Below are 19,144 nucleotides of genomic sequence, written 5' to 3'. Positions count from 1 at the left end.
ATGTTCTGATAAAATATGATGTACCACAAGGATCCATATTAGGACCATTATTATTCCCTATTTATAGAAATGATCTTAATGCAGTATCTAACACCAGATTCCTTTTGCTCTTTGCAGATGACACCAACCTTTTTGTCTCATATAGAGATTTAACAACTCTCATTAGAGAACTAAATCATGATCTTCTCAATTACTTAATATGGTTTCAAAAGTTGCCATTAAATGTCAAAAAGTCTAATTTCATGCTATTTGCAGGAAACAAAATTGACAATGAGCAAATTAAACTTCATATTGATTATGAGGAAATAATACAAGTTTCATCAACACATTTTTTAGGTATTCTGATTGATGATAAACTCTCTTCGATAGAACAAGTTGGTTTTGTTTGCAATACATTCACCAAATCTCTTGGTATTCTGAGAAAAATAAGGTTTTTTTAAGGAGGTTTTGTACAAAATAAATGTTTCCTAACATTACATTATAGTTTTATTTATCCATATTTAACATACTAATAATAGTAAATAATAATAAAGTAATATTGTATGGGCAAGTACTTTCCCAACTTATCTGTACAAAATATTGTACAGATACAGACAATATTGCTGCTGCTACTGCTGTTGTACCAAGTGCACTTCTTTTTTTTAAACTGCAGTTGTTGGCTATTTTTGAAATTAACATTCTTCAAATCTGTACATTTGTCTTTAAAGTGAGATATAAGAATGCAGATTTACCTTACAGTTTTAGATTTTTTTTTTTTAAATAATTAATAATAATAATAATATCATAATTATCCAACTAGACAGGCTAAGAATCTTCATCTTCCTTTGTATAAAACATCACATGGTCAGTTTTCTATCAAATATCATGGAGTTATCTTGTGGAATGAAAATGTACATTAAATGGATTCATTTGTGTCATTGCCTATATATACACAACAAGAGACTTAAAAATGCCCTGCTGTGAAAAATATTTGATTTGGAACAATAAGGATCACTCCTAGTAATTATTGTTCATACTGTTAATACGGAAATACTCCTGCTTCTCTGCATTTTTTTGTAATTAGAATTTTACTCTTATTTTTAGTGCAATTTTTTGAACACTTATATTTAAAATGTATTGGTGATTTTGTATGTTTGTATTTTACCTTTTGTATGTCTTTTGGGTGTAGTTTTCATGTAAGCCATTGCAGGTTTCTACCAGACCCTCACACATACTTTTTATATTTCATTCATGTGTTTTATCTTTATATGTGTGAAATAAAATAAGATAAAAAAAGATCTTATAGTGAGAGTTTTCTCACATTTATATCATGCTTTGATACAGTGCAAAACAATTAGAAAACTACTTCAAAAATGCTTGAGCCTTTCCCCATAAAATTCATGTTAAAACAATTCATTTAACATTCATTTTAATGTCATTTACAGCAGGTCCACAACCACAAAACCAAAACCCATATATGGGCCCTCATAACGCCTAGCTCAAAGTGAGAACGCCTCGTGCCATCTCAGGAAACTCAATGCTGGCAAGAAAAAAGCAGCAGCTAGCAACACCATGTGTCATCAAAGTCACACATGTCTGTCTATAACCTCTCCAGGCTAACACTACAGTAAGCAGTTACAAAGAGTGCAGCGCATAGAGAATTGATTTAGGAGGAAACAAGACTAAGAGTGTAAAGCCATGCTAGCATCTCTGTGAGACTGGTCACTAGTCATTAACCAAAGTACTAGACAAATTAAGATTGATTGGTGACTTATTAAAGTTATTAAAGTTCCTTTTGAGGGGGACATGAGTTTTGAGAGACATTTTGCTCTGAACCACAAAAACCACATGGTGGTGCTAGAGACAAAGTCAAAGGATCACCAGAGTCATTCGAAAGAATCATCTAGGAACCAAGAATGTTTTCGTAAATTTCAGTACCAATCCATCTTGTGGATCTTGAGATATTTTACTGAATATGTTGAAACTTTGACCTGCTTATGGCACTAGATGAAAAGTGAGGGGATCACCAAACTCATTAGGATTCATCCTCTGGGAACCATGAATATCTGTGCCAAATTTTAGCATAGGTAAAAAAAAAGATGCAAGCAGAGCTTCAGTAATATGTGGTAGCTACTGTATGCGTTATTCACATTTTAATGAGGAACTGCCAAAATAGTGGGCCGCAAATGCAACACACCTCTGGCTTAACTTTCACTTTCTTTCTCTGCACTCACATGCTGACACACGTATGTGTTACCACGGTTACCAAATTATGATGTAAACATATACTATACTGTACATTGCCTATAGATTGCTTATAAGATCACTTGACAGTTCCCATGATCAGCAGATGGATATAATGGCAGTTTAGCGTTCAAATTAAGGTAAAAATCACATATATATTGTCACAAAATCTTGCCCCAGAGCTCGCTTGGAGGCAGACCGATAGACACAGCAGTTCTGGTGATCTCATTCCAGTTGTTTAGTCCATACCTGTGTGTGATTGACAGCTTTCACACAACCCTAACTAACCGAACCAAATGGACAAAAGCACAAGAGCTCATTTGAACCAAACTAAACAGACTAGGTGTGAAAGCACCCTCAGTTTAAGATTGTGTTCTTCGTAGCTGCTTCTGATTGGGAAGGGGTGTCCAAACAATCATGTGATGTACCCATCCTATCAACATAATTTTCAACCTGCATGGACGCTGCAGTAGCAGTGGCTATGAGCAGTTGACATGAATGATGTTAATTTAAGAGTTGTTATTTCTGTAAGCTGACTTACAAAAACCTGTACAGTTCCATTGATCTTATCCACACTTGTCACTGTTGCCATTTTTATGCATCGGGCACAGGAAGATGATAAAGTCTTAGTCCCACCTACAAAGCTCTATTTGGCTTGGTTGTTTTTCCAACCAGGAACAGCCAGCAATCAGCACAACAACAGACACATTTGCTGAATAAAAAAAGATTTGGAACCAGGCTGTCTTGCTCCTTCTTTTTAAAATACAGATTTTTTTTTTTCAGTGTAGTTATAGGGACAGTGAGCATGAGCAGTAAACCCATGGATGTCTTAGAAGAGCTACATAAAGTGAATCATCGGGTAAACCAAACTCTAAGCTTCACAAAGTCCTTTTAGAAAGCTATGAGTGATGTCAAGATGTTCTTCTTCATTGAAAATATCTAAGCTTATTCTCAGCTAGTGATGGCCCAGTGTGTGTGTGAAATGAGTGAAACCCTCCTGTATAAATGTGAGTCGCAGTGCCATTTGGAATCACCTTGTTATTGTTTTTCTAAAAATATCTTCAACACATCTAAGAGTAAACTGATAGATAGAGCGGTAAGAGGAAGGGAGGAGGGTTTGACTGTATGCGATCCCGGACATGTTAATGTAAAGGAATGTTTCTGTGGCCCAGACACTGAACTGCTAGCTGTTGGGATGTATCCATAATACTTCCGCCATTGTTATTGCGGTCTACATTCCTCCATCAGCTGATACAGAGGTAGTGTGTGACACCATTCACTCCACTGTTGCAAGACTTCAAACTCAGCATCCCAATGCTTTTGTAGCCATTACTGGAGACTTCAATCATATCACACTAGGCAAAACAAAACCAATATTTTATCAGTATGTTAACTGCCCCACTAGAGACAATAAAACACTGGACCTTGTGTATGCAAATGCTAAGGATGCATACAGTGCCACTACCCTTCCTACTCTCGGCAGATCTGATTACAACCTTGTCCTGTTGACACCAAAGTAGGTCCTTCTTGTCCAACGGCAGCCTGTATCCACAAGGAATGTGAGGAGGTGGACTCAGGAGGCTCATGAGGCACTGCAGGACTTATTTGAGTCTACAGATTGGGATGTGCTTTGTGAGCCACACAGGGAAGACATCAACAGCATGACAGACTGCATCACAGAATACATAAAACTCTGTGAACACACCACCTTGCCAGTCCGGACTATACACCGCTTCCCTGACAACAAGCCAAGGAAAGCCTTCAGTTTTAGGAACAGGGAAGAACTGAGGAGTGTGCAGCATGACCCGAGGGTGAAGCTGAGGGAGTGCAAGGACTCCTATGAGAGGAAGCTGGAGGCCAATCTCCAGCAGAACAATGCAAGCGATATATGGACTGGAATGAAGGAAGTCACTGGGTTCAGGTTAGAGACAGACAACCAGTGGACAGTTTGGAAAGGGCAAATGAGCTAAATTGTTTCTTAAACAGGTTTAGTTCACAGCCCTCAGCTGTCTCCTCCAACACACACGCAGACTTTCACACACCCCGACCGCCCACAATGCTTTCGCCCTTCCCCCCTCAATCCCCCATGGTGAGTTCCTTGTAGGGTTTTTCCATTGGCACTTTGACAGTGCCGAGTCAAACCATGCTGCGTTGATTTGCGTCTCCATTACCAGTTTAAACATGCCAAGTTGTGCCAAGTCGCATGAGATGACCCATCTCCGGAGTTGGGCCAAAGCGTGCCCGAACCGCCTCCAAGCGAGTTACGGTGACATCTCACCAACCACAGCCAACCCGTGATGACCCCCGTTCTCCTGCTTTTCCCCCTCAAACAAGTGTGTGTTGCAAGACTCAACTCATGTCTGTGCTGGAGACCAGAGAGAAAGCTGTTTTTAAAAGTCTCTGTGTGTTCAGCTCTCAGTACTTGTGTAGCTTCTAACTGAATCTCTGTGGTTTGAAATTTAGTTTCTCTCCTGTGTTTCTGTTTGTACTTTCAGATATCTGCTTTATTTTACCATTTCTTGATTGCTTTCAGCTGTATCTGACCCACGTTAAGTTACTGCTGATGAAAACACATTTCCTTCTGCTGCTGCTTCATATTAAAAGCTTTCAACTGACTAACTAACAGAAGGCTTTTATTGTGAAGAACTTACAGGAAGTGAAATATGTTTACCCTCTGTTTTACAGCCTCAATTTTGACCACTAGTCACAGCTGTGATGTATACAGCCCGCTGCTTTCGACTCAAGACACACACATCACACACACCTCCAAGTGGGTAACCCTATTGTAATGGAGATGCAAATCTCTGCCATGCTGGACTGACGCGCCGAGTCAAACCAAGTCAAGCCAAGCCAGCACCTGTATGGAAAAGGCCTATTGGTCCCAAACCCCCCAGCTTTGTAGTGCCTTTCCTCCACTGAGAGAACAAGCAACCCTCTCCCACCTGACAGTTACTACTGGCCAGGTTAGGAGACAGCTAAAGAGACTCTACCAAGGCAGGCCCCAACATTATAAGCCCCAGGGTTCTGAGAACCTGTGCCAGGCAGCTATCTGCTATTCGGTGACACCTCTTCAGCCTGAGCCTGAGCCAGGAGAAGATACTGGTGGAAGACATCCTGTCTGGTTCCTGTTCCCAATAAGACGATTCCATTTGGCTTTAAGGTCTATCAACCAGCTGCCCTCACATCTCATGTGATGAAGGTGCTGGAGAGACTGGTCTTGGTCCACCTTAGTTTGCAGGTGAAATCATCAATGGACCCTCAGCAGTTTGCCTACCGACCTCATCTGGGAGTGGATGATGTATCCACCTGCTTCAGCAAACTCATTCGCATCTGGATAAAACCAGCTGCACTGTGAGAATCACATTATTTGATTTCTCCAGTGCATTCAACACCATCCAGCCACTGCTACTGAGGGAGAAGCTGCAAGCGATGAGGGTAGACACATCCACCATCTCCTGGATTACCAACTACTTGATAGGCAGACCGCAGTTTGTCTGACTTGGCAGTGCCCTGTCTGAAATGGTGGAGAGTAGTACAGGAGCTCCACAGGGGACTGTGCTGTCTCCCTTCATTTTCACCATGAACACCCCAGACTTACAATACCACTTCAGGTCATGCCACTTGCAGAAGTTCTCTGCAGTGGTTTGGTGTATAAGTGATGGGCGGGAGGAGGAGTACAGAGCACTGGTAGACAATTTTGTGGAGTGGTCTGGAAGAAATCATCCGCTTCTGAATGTGGCCAAGGAGGGAGACGGTGAACATCTTCAGAGGGAAGAGGACGGCTATACAAACCCTGTGTATTCTGGGGGAGGATGTTGGCGTGGTGAAGGACTGCAAGTGCCTGGGCGTCCACATCGACAACAGACTGAACTGGAAGACCAACATTGAGGCTGTACATAAGAAGGGGATGAGCAGACTCTATTTCCTGACGAAGCTGAGATCCTTCAATGTGTGCAGAAAGATGCTGGAAATCTTCTATGAGTCTGTTGTGGCCAGTGCACTGTACTTCGCTGTAGTTTGTTGGGGGAGCAGCATTGGAGCCAGCAACAACAGACTTAATAAACTGATTAAGATGGCCAGCTCCATAATTGGCTACAAACCAGACACCTTTGAAGTTGTGGTGTAGAGGATCCATTATGGATAATCCTGGCCACCCTCTCCACCTCCTACTAGACAGACAGCAGAGCACTTTCTCTAACAGACTGGTTCAGCTTTGCTGTCACAAGGACCGATACAGGAAATCTTTCCTGTCCAAAGCAATAACTCTCTACAACACCTCACCTCTGTCTAACAGAGAACTCTCATAACTCTCAGCTTTATAGTTTCTGTCTCAACCAAACTCCACTCTGTTTTGCTCCTTCAGTAACTTTGCTCATGGTGAATTTGCACATCTTTTTACTCCTACTCTACCTCATTGCATTTTTAACCTTCAACAACTTTGCACACTTTTCTAATGTACATATAACGTATGTTATCCTCTGTTCATAGTTTATATTTTATTATATTTTCAGTGTATGCTAAGGTTTTTTTTTTCTCAAATTCTTGTATTGAGCTATTTTATTTTATTTTGTTATTTGTTGTGTTTATTTTTCTATAGATATATATTTCTCTCTTCTAGTGTTGATATGTATATTTACTGAGTATTTATGGTTCCTGGATAACCTGCTGTTGTAACACAAGAATTTCCCAATTTGGGATTAATGAAGTACAACATTTATTGACTTCTTCCTTCTCTTAAAATGCAGTGTGTAGAATTTAATGGCATCTAGTGGAGCGGACTTAGCAGAAATGGAATTCAATATTCATACCTATGTTTTAATTAGTGTATAATCACCTGAAAATAAGAATTGTTGTGTTTTCATTAGTTTAGAATGAGCCCTTCATATCTACATAGGGAGTGGGTACTCTTCAACGGAGCCCGCCATGTTGAACTGCCATGTTTCTACAGTAGCCCAAAACGGACAAACCAAACGCCGGTTCTAGAGAGGGCCTTTTGCATTTTTCGTGAATTCCGCGGCCACCTTGGGTTCTCCTACATGCTTGGAAGGGGAGGGGGAGGGCTAATGGGAGGGGTATCCAGTTGGTTGCAATCTGCAACCTCAACACTAGATGCCACTAAATCCTATATCCTGGTCCTTTAACCCCTGAGCTGTCATAATTGTCCCATACATCAAATCTCAAGAGACAATCGACAAAGAACGACAGGGAACTGAAGTCTCCTCTAGTACCATCAAACAAATTACTTGTATGTAACATTATTAACTAGTTTTTTGTGCTGGCACTCACAAAAACTGTTTTGACCTCTTAAACTCCCCAAGGACTCCGGCGCCCTTGGCCAACATTACTGTTTTCAGAAGCTGTAGCCCAGTTTTAAAGCTACAATGATGATTCTGATATTACATGAAACTAGAGCCTAAGGCATCCATTGGTGCAACCATGTCATAATAGTTTGCTGGGAAGGGGGCTAAATAATGCTCCAAAGTCAGGCTAAATTTTCGTGAGGGAAAAACTGGCATGGCCATTTTCAAGGGGTCCTTTAACCTCTCACCTCAAAATATCTGAATGAAATTGGGTTCTATGGGCATCCACCAGTCTCCCCTTTACAGACATGCCCACTTTATGCTAATCCCATGCAGATTTGGGCAAAAACCATGCAGTTTTTTGCATGCAGTATAAATGTGTTATTTTTGCCTCTTCTAAAAATGGTGTATTTGAATATTTCTGCATACTGAGGTCCCTAAGCAGTCTTGGAATTGCATAATTTTGGTATGACTGGTAAGCTGAGACTCTTGTGGATTCAATGAGCCCAATTGTATTCATGTGTGATGATGTTAGTCCCCATAGTAGCCATTTCATTGTAGTGGGATAATCACAGCCTCATGAAACTTTACAACTACAAACTAGAGACCGAGGGCATTCAGAGGATGTGTGGCTCTATTGACAATAAGAGGGTTTCTGAGCTATTTCCAGAACAGAAGTGTTTGCCATCCATTTACCAAAAAATGCAATTCTTATAGAAATCTCCAAATGTCAAAAGTTTTTGATACCAAATTACAGCATACATTTTTCTATGGTGTTCCTCAAGGTCTTGGTGTCTTAATGTGGTATTTTGACCATTTTTATCAATTCTCGAGTGGTCGAAAACTGTTAAATTTTGCACCAAATCTGTGTAACAAATGGCATCAACCTAAAAATTGCTGCAACAACTTATGAGACATAATTGAGCATGAAAATTACCATCATATACTTCCATCATAATGTTCTAAGCCCTTATACACTCTTTCAAACAGACAGACAACTTTCAAAATTTGAATAGTTGACTAACCAAAACAAAATGTTTATTACAGATTTATGACAAGAAAAACTTGACACACAGTGCTGCATCTCAAATTAATCTTCAGGTTCCCAACTTTCAGATGATGTATACCACTTCTATGTGGCATATACTGCTGACCTACTATCTCCTCCTAAAGATCCCCTGTCCCCACTAAAAAAAAGAGACAAAAATAGGTCTATGGTAGGAGGAGGGGAGGGTAAGAGGTTAAAATTATTACTTGCCATCAACCCCAACAACAGAAGAACACTGTTCTCCCTACATCCAGTTTCAGACATTTATTTTGGCACTTTTCAAATAGAAGTTGTACAGCACCACAAAACACTGGTCAATTTCTCAATTTAAGACTCTATAAACAGAACTGTCAGTAGCTATAGTCATATTGATAGGGAAACAACCCCAATAAAACATAGTTCTTCACCAAAAAAAATCAAACGAGCAATAAATGATAATAACTCAGTAGCCTGTTGAGCACTGATCAGTCAATCACCTCCACAGAAAACTAATCAATTTCCAGGGCCCACAGGGTAATGGTACAGGCTGCTTTCACATCAAACCAACAGTGTATGTGGAACAAACAGCATCCTCAATCTAGAAGTCAAACTTACAAACAACATTGCTCACTATTGCTGCATTGATGTAAGACATACATACAAACAGGTCTTGCTGCTCAGTGTCAAATCTTTAGTAAAAAATAGATAGTTCATGAACACAGGGCCCTTAGCCACTCTGACAGATGCAATTAATTATGCTGAAATATGGAGTTAAAACTCAAATTGTAAAACACTGTTAGCCGAAACACATGAACGTGTGAACATTTAGGTGAGCACAAGAGGGTGTAAGGGTGGGTGTGGGGGATATTTTAAGGATGGCCTTGTGTCAAGTTTAGTCCATGGATGCTCTTTTTGGCAGCAGTGTGTTATTGTATTCCAAATTAAGTGTGTTTCAAAGTTATAGAACATTAATGGTAATTATTATCCTAACTGGAAATACACCATTTGTGAAAAGGTCATAACTAACTGCTTCTGACTTATTTGATGTATTGTCTTCTAACTGATGTCCTACTTCACTGGTAACACATTGTCTGTGCTGTGAGCAGATAATGTTATCTGCTTGAACACTCATACGTGGACCCCCCTCCCGCCCCCCCTACTCCCCCTCCCCTTTTTTTGAAATGGGAATGTTGTAGCACGTTTAAAATGTGTTATTTACTTTTAAAACAAGCTTGTCATGTCTAACTATATCCATTTCAAATCCCCCAATTTCCCTTTGTCACCACCATGAACTGAAACATAAGACACCTAGTCAACGTAACAGCCCCTAATGACACCAAGTGACTGATTCAGTAAAGCTGATGTTGAAACCAGTCGACATGCAAATTCTAGCACCGGTTCCAGAGTGATGTTGCGCACGAGGGCAGCGTGACCTTCCTGCCACCCTTTTGGGCAACTTTTACGCCCAACACAGTCAGAGTTATAATTTCACAAATTCACACATCAACCACGAAAAAAGCTGACACAGACTCGCTTACATCACTCGATAAAAAATAAACTCATATCTCATGTTAAATGCCAAACAGCCTGCGAACACCGCTGTAAAGGCTGCGATGACTAAATATCTTTTGGCATGTATGCGCACCTTCAGAACCATCACTCCGTCTGTAGCTATTCACCATGTCCGTCCGCTCAGCGCTGCTGTCACTTTACCACGACTTTCAACTCGGCGACAGACTGAGGAGTTCAGCCCGTAAAATACATCTTGTCTATTTATCATAACCACCAAGAATCGTGTGAAAGTATATCAGAAGCGACAGAAAGTATAAGCATAAATTAACCAACCTTGTCTTCGCAAAGCTTGAGAAGGGTTAGTTTCGTCTGTTAAAGGGCTTAGGACACCGCTTTTTACATACACTACGCGACGCCCTCCCCTTTACTTCCTAATTCCATTATTCGTCAATATTACAGAGCATTTTCCTTGGACATGATTTTATCCTACCTCGTAAAGGTCTCCTGAAGCCATTCTGGGGTGCGGACTCCGGCGGCGCGGCGTTCTTGCCTGCCTTGTTGGCTTTTTTTTGGACCCTACTCTCGCTGTTTCGCCGAAAGCCCCGATAGACGGGAATTAGCGAGCAGCCTTGTTATTCTGAGCAATCCGCAGTAGCAGATCAGCAGACAGTGTCAATCGAGCCCGGCGCTGTGCGATGGATCGCTCCACACTTAAAACAAACAACCATCGGGGCGGTGCTGTTTACCCAGACCCAAGTGGAGGACTGAAAATTAGTCCCCGGCAAGAATGCACAGCCTGACGGTCTGCATGCGCCCTGCTCCTCTGAGCACTGTTGCAATCCAACTACTCAACAGGAGATGATAGCTAGATGTCTTGTGTTCAAAGACACCAGCTGAAACAGATCCCTTACTATGACCCGCTCTACCTGCCCACTTTAACTGTCAAGGCAACACCTGAAACATCTAAAACAAATTAATAGTTACTAATAATAACGAAGTATGAGCTATTGGAAGCTGCAAAATATGTTTATTGGCGTTCGTGCTTACACCCTTTCACTGACCTGTGCAAGATAACAATATTGCTATCATTTTGACAATAACCATAGTATTATGTTTAAAATGTATGAATTATCAAAATAACCAATGTGCTGACATTCAAAAATACATAGTTAAAAAATAAAAATATATCTTTGCTTTCCATTTTACACTTTGACTCATCCTGTTGCACCTGCTAAAATGATCCAATCCAATAAGGAGGCTTATAAACGTCATTAGTGTTGTACTTCACAGCATTATGGAATGTATAGATTAATGTGGTAAGCGCATCACTTATTGATTTTTTTGTGACTGTGAAATGATGTAATGCTGCTCTTGAAGTTCTTCATAAGTGAAGATAGAAGTGGAGCATGACTAAAAACTAATGGAATGACTGAATCAATATGGGAAACTAGATCATACATGTATGACTATTTCATTTTCATTTAATGTCATTTATTTATAACTTCCCCTTTAACATGAAGGTATTGATGACACATGCATCTACACACAAGGCCAACCAAATTCAAGGAACCCCTAGTCACTACCACTCATATTTCTAAGAGACACAAGAATGAAAATTATAGAGCACCTTTGACATTCAGTCCTGTGTCTAGGAACGTGTACGTGAAAACAAATTTAGTCTGTTTCAAATTATTGATGCTGAAGCTGGGTAGAGGCCACACTAGATTTGGAGCATAACTGTTCCTGTGTGTGTGCTACAAAGTATAATTATCTGAACAAGGTCTTTTAATAGAAAGCATTTACTTTGATGTAAAAACAAACTGTCCTCTTATTTTGCCCTTCATTTAATATTAATAAGAACTGTGCTTGGTTAGAAGTATTTGAAATTTACTTCCCAGAATAACTTTTTGCATAATAACAGATGTTAGCTCAATTTTAATTCGCAAACATGTTGGAAGTTCAAGGGCCTAATTGTTGGAGTTGCTGAACCTAAACATATGCTTGTGAATATATTAACATTACTAACAAGAACTGAGTGATCTTGTCTGTGATGTTGGAAATTTCTGTCCACTTTCTAAATATTTCATGACAGATCTCAAAATATAAGAAATTATCAAAAGCCTGCAGTCACTCCTGGATGTGTTTGAAATAACTGGTCATCATTTCCTGGTATTCCATCATATCACAGTGTATCTGAGTCTATAATATATTGGTACAAGTCAGTGAAAAAACTGAGTTGGGATCTCAGACAGTGGAGATTTTATTTGTTTAACAGAGAATTGTGTATGTGTGTCTGTGTGTTTGTGCGTGTGTCTGAATGCAAAAAGGTTTCCTCTGACACCATTTATTGTGGCTAGTGAGGCATTTGTTGCATTGCACGTCATGCGGTGCTCTCCTTATGAATCTTTCTTTGAAAGGTGTTGTAGACTTCCCCTTGTATTTTATCATGCAAGGGAGGGAAATGTTCTTGAATAGGAGGAAAAGGGAACATTGGACTTTCCTTTATGCACCACAAAATTGAAAAAGTGTGGTTTAAACCATTGAGGGCAATTTTAGGCAAAGTTTTGGGAAAATTTTTGATTTAAAACCATATTACCATCTTTTTGTTACAGAATATACATATCTCTGCTATGTTTTAAGAAAGAAAAGCAGCTCAAACTGTAGTTATGCGGGAAGGATATGGCAAAACAGGAAGTGTTGTCTGAATAGATTTCAGTTAGCCGTAGATCAGGAGACAGTTAGCTATATAATTTCTCCATTGGGAAAACTAAGATCTTTATCAGACAAAGGAAATACAAAAACTGATGATGCTATATATGTTTATGGTTGACTCCTGTGTCACATGTTGGCAGCAGCATGTTATATTTCAAATAATGCAGGTACATCTGTAAAAGAGGGAAATAATTGTTTTCTGTTATTTCCTCTGTCATTAGTGTTAAGCCAGTTACTATTATCTGTCATGACAGAGGGGATTGTGACTTGCTTGACATTTTTCATCATTTCACACACAACCTACCTACAGTGTACAGGTACAGTGTTAAAGACCCAGATCAAGCATTTTCTAAGAATATCCTCAGATTATATTGAGTTTGCACAACAGTAGCAAGTGACAATTAACATTATAATTACTTAAAGTGGCTATAATTGATATTTTTCATAATAACAATGTATCAAATGACAATGTGATGTCAAAGGCATCATTTGTATGTTATGTACTGTTATGAACCTACAGTACAGATAATTATCAGTGACTCTGCAGCTCCCCTCGGCTTTACAGAGCTTGATAGCGAGTTTCAGCTCATTGATTAGCTGTCCGGCCTGCACCTTTACTGTTTTGCTTCACTCTCACCACTAGTGTAGTTTTCAGCCCCAGTAGGCAGCTGTTTTTGGTGAAAAAGCTCTAAAAAGTCACTGTACACTTCCTGCTCAGCACCAAACGGCAAACAAACACAATTAGCAGCTAGCCGGTGAACACAGGAGAGCATTTGGCAGCTAAAGAGCCAGATACTTCCTGCAGGAGTTGATAGAAACTAAAATCGGAGCTCAGAGAGTGAACATTGAATGGGATGTTTGCTAAGGAGTGCAACATATCAGCTTAAAAGGTGATGATATATCATATTGTGTTCTTACTTTGTTTTTGCTGCCCCCAACTGGCCAAAAAAAAATCAGTCAATGCAGATTTAATACTTTAACTTTGAACATTATCCTGACATTAAATTGCATGACAATTGCTAAGTGAAGAATATTTCATATTTGCTGTTTTTAGCTTTTAGGTTTACTTTTAACCATCATCAGGGTTCATTATCAAATGAACGTTATACTTTTAAGTGTTGTGTAGTGCTCATTCATCCCCATATTACAATACAGAGTTCAGATACTATACTTGTGAATAAGAATTCCTCTGAAGTTGTGGATGCAAAATTTAATATTCTAGCACTAAGCCATCAAGCATTTTAACAATGTGTGGAGGGGTGAACTATGCTTAAGTGTAGGCTACAGATGAAATGCAATTATTTACAATATATTTACATTTTATTGTTTGTAGAGTTTTCTGGAGATTTTCACAAATAAAATAGAACATTATTACATTTACATTACATTTGTATTATGGTCATTTAAAGGTATCCTGCAGAGTTAGAGAGCTATAGAGCAATGTTTTTAAGAGTCATTTTAAAATATTCCTTAAAAAGGGTGAATCAAGTTACCCCGAGTGGACCTTTTTCTTGCAATAATGACCAGATTCTCATACATTACACTACTTATCATTGCATATCAGTTCTTTACATCTTGAGAAAAAAACACCCTTAGTGTATCTAAAGGCTAATATTGCTGTTTTGACATTCTCCCTCTAAATAACTTCCTCTAGTTGGAATATCACCACTCAGGCCTCAAACCATCCACTTTACAAGCTCTGTGCTCCTTGTTGTCACTGTAATGCTTCACTGTTCTGCAGCTGCTTTCCTCCCACATGTTCTGGCCAGGAGGACATCTGGACTCCTGTGGTTTACCTCCCATGTTGTTAACCATTCTCTCCAGGTAGAACAGGAAATTGTCTTCTGTGCACACTATCCACCTCCCTAAAACTCATACTTGGGTGTGTCAACTTTGCTGTTTGCATATTGTGTTGATTTTATCATTACAGACTTACAATCATGAAAGGACACTCACAGTAAGAATGTTGTCCCGAATAGTTCTACTCAAAGATATATGGTTTGACAAACAATGGTAGAAGGAACAGAATGTGTCGACATCAATAGTACAATAGTTATATGACATCAAGACAGTACAGGGTATTTACAGGCAGAGCAGGGAGGGAGTGGCTGTAGGTCAGGTTAGGCAAAGTGCTCTCTGAATTGTATAGTAGGTGGTGGTCTAAATATGTATGCCACTGAGTGTGTATGTAGTGTGTGTGTATGGACAACAGCAACATGGTCTAAATCAGTTCTCTCCTCACCATGTGTCATCTGCCCACCTTTTTTTATTGAGCACCAAATGGTGCTCCTAGCTGCTCTATATTTTCCCCTGTATGCTCAATGCTGAAAGCTTAAACATACTTCAAACCCCATGAACATTATGCACATTTCCAGGTCTATATTTATATTCTGGGGCTCTAATGGAATATCTCTGCATGATTTACAGTTCAAAAAACCCCTTATTTATTTTATACTGGCACTTTATGCAGCCCCTCAGTTCAGCCTCTGTCTGAAACAGGCTGTTTTAGCTCCTGTCTCTTAATGAACCCCTACCGATGAGCCCACTCTGTTCTGATTGGTTAGCTTCTAGAAGCTGCATCACAGACAACTTTCCGGCCAGGAGGCTACGTCAACAGACCATGAAACAAACTATAGTAGTAGGATTTCACTACTTTTTCTCGTTTTTTACTCGAAATTTCAACTCCTCAAATACATCCGTACATGTTGGAGCCGAAGGCCAACCTTAGCGACCAAGGCCATGGAACAGACAGACATTTATGGGCATGCGTGACGAGCGAACCTCAGCTCGTCAGCAAGGTAGTAAAAACCATTGCAAACAAAGCAGTCGGAGCAAGTTGAAACCTGGGCTTTTGACTTGCAGGGAGCATTTTTACATACAATGACCCTCAAGTTTTAGAACTTTGACCATGTTTAGCATAGATATTCGACATCATAACATATATATGTAGATATGGTGGAATTACTAAAATCATCTTCACTGGGGTTTTTGGTAAACCATGCTCAACCTTAAGAATGATGTCTTACAGGAGTAAAGATGTCTTGCAGCATACATGGCTTTCAGACTGCTGTCAATCAAAACCATATTGCAAGTTGATTCTGTCAATCATCCTGGCAAACTCAGCCTACAGACCAAGCAAATCATTGATCAACATCCAATTAGACCGCTTTGTTTCTGTCAATGTGACAACAAGTCTGTCAATTATCATTTGAATTTGCATGACAAAGATTGAAGAGGTTACCCTTTAAACTCACACCCACTATAAAAGTGATCAGCATTTCACAACATTTGAAGTCAATAAACATCTCAAGGTCTGAGTCATGCAACTAAATTTAAGATGCCAACAAAGATTGTGGAAGAATATTGCCTGTAAATGACAAATACATCTTGTTCATTTTCATATAACAATAGAGGTTAACCCTACCATAATCCAGTTTTTGTTAGAGGGAGGCATTCCAACATAGGTGAAACATTGCCAACTGGACAAGCTCTGTGAATTTAAGTTCTCTCACAATAAGACTTGGCAGCCTAACTGTTGTCTCCCTAAATGCTTTACGTAAGATGTAGCCTATGATAAACAGCTTTTCAAGCTTTAACGTTCTTATTATGTATAAGGACTGTACAGATTTGTATAGCCCTGTGAATTTCTGTTGCCCCTCCCAGCACCAGTTCTTAAGTCTCATTTTTTATACTGCACCATGACAATATTGTGAATCCACATTCATGACTTAAGAAAGTCTTGTCCCTATCAGTCATGCTCAATATTTGCAAATCATCTGGTCAGTAATGTCACACTAGCCATTAAAAATTCAAGTGCGTGTGCAAGCACATGTCAGCTACTTGAGTTGAGTACTGTTTTTAATACAGTGAGTAATCCCTCCTCTAAACAGCGACTGCAAATTATAGTTTTGCAACTTTGCTTTCTAACTTATAATAAGGGTAGAGATGTCAAGACATGTGTCAGTGGTATGTTTGGGGTGCTAGTAAGGGCAATACTGAGTATTCAAAGACACTCAGGGGTGGTGTCATTTTCCTCACTGCAGCCAGGGAAGTCAGTCCTACAAAAAGCATGAAACATAAATTAGGAGCTGGCAGGCATGCCGGCTGTCTATTCAATGATACGCTAAGCACTGCTAACATATTTGCGATGTGAATTGTCTTACCTGTTTCCTGTGGCAAAAGGGGTGTGCTTCTTCTTCTTCCTCTTTGGATTAGGCAGACTAGACACTACGTCGGCATATTGCTGCCCTCCACTGTTTGTTATTTATGTTCCGTTTGACAGTTATTTATGTTTTGTTTTATAGTCCAATACTGTACAGATATTCCAGCAGTTTCTTCATCTTAGTCGAGTTATCTAGGTTAAGTAAAGTGCGCAGAGTCAAAATTGCTTCTCCAGCTGCTCCCAGGTCTTTGAACAGTTTCCTCCTTTGAAGTGAGTAATTCTTGCACTGGATGAGGATGTGTCTTATTGTCTCTGAGTCTTTACACTCATCATTTGCCATCCGGATGTTTTCCAGACAGAGTCAGCCCACTTCTAAGCCCACAATGCCCAAGCCTCAACCTGGTTATGACAACTGAATCTTTTCTTTTGCAGGCAAAATTGCTTTTTGCTTTTCCACTGTTTTCTGTATTATAAAGTAAGACCTCCCCTTATTTTCTTTTTCCCATGTATTCTGCCACATTTCTTTGACTTATTTGTTTATGACTGAAATGTATTCTGACAGTCCATATTTTAGGGCAATTTCCACTCTATCCTCATGGTCTTTATCTGCTTCCATGTTTCCCTCCACACTCATGTGTGCCGGTCACCCAAATAAAACCCACCACACACACTGCCTTGTGAATTCTGTATAATGTTTGATAAATCTCTGTCAATATATCAGGTCTGGGCTTGATTTGAATTTCTATTATTGCAGTTAAAGCCGCTGCTGAATCATAGCATATGACTGAGTTGTCTGATTTATTGTCCTTTACCCACCAAAGTGCCCATAATATTGCCAGCATCTCTGCTGTGAATACTGACATCTGATCTGAAATTCTATGTCCCTTTTTAATTCTTAATTCAGGAATGATTACTCCAAATGCCACTTTCCCACTCTCTGGATCCTTTGATCCATCTGTATAAATCTGTTAATATAAACTCCATTGTTGTTGCAGATGAGACATAACTTCCTTGACTGTATCTCCTGGTTTCTTTCTTTTGTTATTATTCAGTATGCATAGATCAACTTCAGGTTCTGGGATTAGCCATTATGGTATAACTGACCAACAGACTGAGGGCACACATTAATATTAATAATGCTTATTTCTTCTGCCTTAGATCTTAGCTTATTTCCAAAGTTTGATTTGGCCTTTCTTGCTCTTCCGTGGAATTCCCAACCTTGATCTAGTAGGCATTTTGTTGGAAATGTTTCACCATGTTCTTTTACTTTAATCAAATATTTCAAGGGCATTATATTTCAATTTCCAAGAGCATCTCTCCTGTTTCTATCAACAGGGCAGGTATTGGCATAGGGTGAAATGCCCCATTACATATTCTCAGTGCTTTAGCTTGTACTATATCCAATTTTTTAATCACTGAGCTGCTGATCCAAAAGCCATGCATCCATAATCAATAACTGCTCTAATCATTGCTCTATATATCATCATCACTGGCTCTCTGTCATTCCCCCAATCAGATCCAGCCACACACCTAAGGACATTTACTATTTTTTCACACTGAATGAAATCTTCTATATGTGTACTTCCCATGTCATCCTTTCATCTAACCACATTCTGAGAAGGTTTTTACTTACTACTTTACTTTACTTTTACTAAGAGTCTTACCATATATTTGCAGATTCTGATTTGGATATTTCTTGGATATTTTGAAGCCCCAGTCATTGGCCCACTCAATTACCTTATCCAAAGCTCTTTGAATTTGGGTGAAAACGTAGGAGAGGTTCCTCCCCCGCTTCCAGATGGCCCCATCGTCTGAAAATAATGGACGACCATATAATGATAAAAAAAAGCAATGACTGTCCAGCTTATTTTCAATGGAAATCCGTGGTGTTGGAGGGCAGTCTAAAAAGCATCCGAGGCACTCTGACAGTGAGTTAAAAATCCTTCATTAGTACATGGATGTACTAATGCGTTTCGACTCAGGGAGTCTTCATCAGGTTATTAAGTGCAATGAGGACAGGTGCTCAATTTAAAACTCACCAAGTGGTCATGTGACATAAGTCAGATGGCTGCATATTCTTTTCTCACTCTGCTAAAGATTCCATTGACTGAAATATTTAAAAAGGACCGGGCCAATAACACTTCCCTGGGGGGTTCCATTCTCCACCTCAGGTTTCCCAGATAACTCACTTCCAACCCTCACTTGTAA

General features: G+C 39.6%; 1 protein-coding gene across 1 annotated transcript in view; it reads right to left on the bottom strand.

The window, feature by feature from the left end:
• The window catches only part of LOC121898607 (chromodomain Y-like protein 2), a 36,764-nt gene extending 25,881 nt beyond the window's left edge, over window positions 1–10,883 (bottom strand). The window contains exon 1 of the mRNA XM_042413833.1: window positions 10,553–10,883. Within this exon, the coding sequence (XP_042269767.1) occupies window positions 10,553–10,576 (24 nt within the window). The 5' untranslated portion in view covers window positions 10,577–10,883. The remainder of the gene's footprint in view (window positions 1–10,552) is intronic.
• Between the last annotated feature and the right edge of the window lie 8,261 nt (window positions 10,884–19,144).

The sequence above is a fragment of the Thunnus maccoyii genome, chromosome 1, assembly GCF_910596095.1.
Source record: "Thunnus maccoyii chromosome 1, fThuMac1.1, whole genome shotgun sequence".
NCBI lineage: Eukaryota > Metazoa > Chordata > Actinopteri > Scombriformes > Scombridae > Thunnus > Thunnus maccoyii.
Note: the sequence above shows the minus strand (reverse complement) of the source record. Positions and strands in the feature narration are given on the sequence as shown.